The sequence below is a fragment of the Cucurbita moschata genome, unplaced genomic scaffold, assembly GCF_002738365.1.
Source record: "Cucurbita moschata cultivar Rifu unplaced genomic scaffold, Cmos_1.0 Cmo_Scf00030, whole genome shotgun sequence".
NCBI classification, from domain to species: domain Eukaryota; kingdom Viridiplantae; phylum Streptophyta; class Magnoliopsida; order Cucurbitales; family Cucurbitaceae; genus Cucurbita; species Cucurbita moschata.
In genome coordinates, this window is record NW_019268546.1 from 2729450 (window position 1) to 2731327 (window position 1878).

A 1878-nucleotide genomic window follows, 5' to 3' on the forward strand; every position below is an offset into this window, starting at 1 on the left:
TCTACCCGAATTTTACAGAAATCAGTCCCCCCTGCAACTAGATACTTGATGGTGTACAATCATTTTTTTCCTCTTTCTAGCGCTTTCACCAAAATCCCCTTTTCCAACCCCTACCCTTTCCCTTCCAGTGAAGCCATTTTAGCCCTTTCCTCGAGGAGTCGAGCTGCCTGGATGTAGGAATAGCGACATGGATTAAATGGCCTTTCCAAGCCAAGGAACTTACTCTAAATAGTCCTGACAAATGATAATTGAGACGAGATTCAAAATTTTTAAACCACGAAACGCTCTGTTTCCATTTCGGTTGTAGGTGTAACCAACCCGCTATTAAAGAACCATCGCTTCATATATTTTTTTGTCCTGTTAGATAGAAAGAAAATGAGACCCCAACCCTTCTTTACCACTTTAGCGGGGGTGAAGGAGGGGTTTACATACAACCGAGGAAAAGTGGTTTATGATTGAATCTCAGAAGAATTCTTTTCATTTGGTAATCAGTCTATGGCCCATTTCGGGTTCACTCGGAGCTTTCGCAACCACCGTAGGAGGTGTGATGTACATGCACTCATTTCAAGGGTGTGCAACACTTCTAACTTTGGGCCTTATATTTATCCTATATACCATATTCGTATGGTGGCGCGATGTTCTACGTGAATCCACGTTGGAAGGACATCGTACCAAAGTCATATAATTAAGACTCTGATATGGTTTTATTCTATTTATCGTATCGGAGGTTATGTTCCTTTTTGCTTTTTTTTTCTTTTCGGGTTTCTTCTCATTCTTCTTGGCCACTCGCGGTAGAGATCGGAGGTATTTGGCCCCCAAAAGGGATTGGGGTTTTAGATCCTCGTGAAATCCCTTTTCTTAATACCCCTATTCTTCTTTCATCCGAAGCTGCCGTAACTTGGGCTCATCATGCTATACTCGCGGGAAAGGAAAAGCGAGCAGTTTATGCTTTAGTAGTTACTATTTCTCTGGCTCTAGTATTCACATGCTTTCAAGGAATGGAATATTATTAAGCACCCTTCACTATTTTGAATAGTATTTATGGTTCTACCTTTTTCTTAGAAACTGGCTTTCATGGTTTTCATGTGATTATAGGTACTCTTTTCTTGATCATATGTGGTATTCGCCAATATCTTGGTCATCGGACCAAGGAGCATCACGTTGCTTTGAAGCAGCTGCATGGTATTGACATTTTGTAGACGTGATTTGGTTATTCCTATTTCTCTCTATTTATTGTAGACGTGGCATGGATCAATCACGCGGTTCCACAGCGTCCTCCAACTTGCTGTCCGGTCCCTTTCACTTTCTTTCCTGGATAGGAAGATGTGAATTTCGAAGGTCTTCCCACCACGTGAAGTTCACACCTCGCCGGAGAGAGAGAAGCGAATTGAAAATCGGTCTCAAATTGCTTCGCAATCGAAGGTGAAAGTGGGAAAAAGACGACGAAACCCTTTTTTTCTTGTTAGGAGTAGGGGCTTTCTGTTGAGATATGATTCAAAGTATTCAAAATTATGATATGATTTAAAGTAGTTGAGATAAGAATCAAAGTATTCAAACTACCAAGATTTTAGGAGATTGTTAGTAGATTTGAATTTATCTAGATTTCCATAATTTACTATTTCTGGTTAATGTATAAGCCTATAAATATTGTAATTGTGTAACTCTTTAAGCATGGAGTGAAAAAAGAATAATAAATTACTATAGCTTGGATCTATTTTATCTTTTCCTATCTCTTTCACTATCCCTTTCCCCAACAAATTTGGTATCAGAGCAAAGTTCTTGTCAACACGAGAGTGAGTGATTATATTTTTTCACAAAACAAAAATGACAGTAGTTGGTTTTTCTTCCTTTGCACCGCTGTTACCAATTTTTAATGGT

General features: G+C 39.1%; 1 protein-coding gene across 1 annotated transcript; it reads left to right on the forward strand.

Annotated features, from left to right (window-relative positions):
* Positions 1 to 365: 365 nt before the first annotated feature.
* LOC111464224 (cytochrome c oxidase subunit 3) lies at positions 366 to 1426 on the forward strand. Its single transcript, XM_023108319.1, is given in 3 exon segments — positions 366 to 748; positions 750 to 1161; positions 1164 to 1426. Coding segments are annotated over 3 exon segments (972 nt in total). The 5' UTR covers positions 366 to 451.
* The last annotated feature ends 452 nt before the right edge of the window (positions 1427 to 1878 follow it).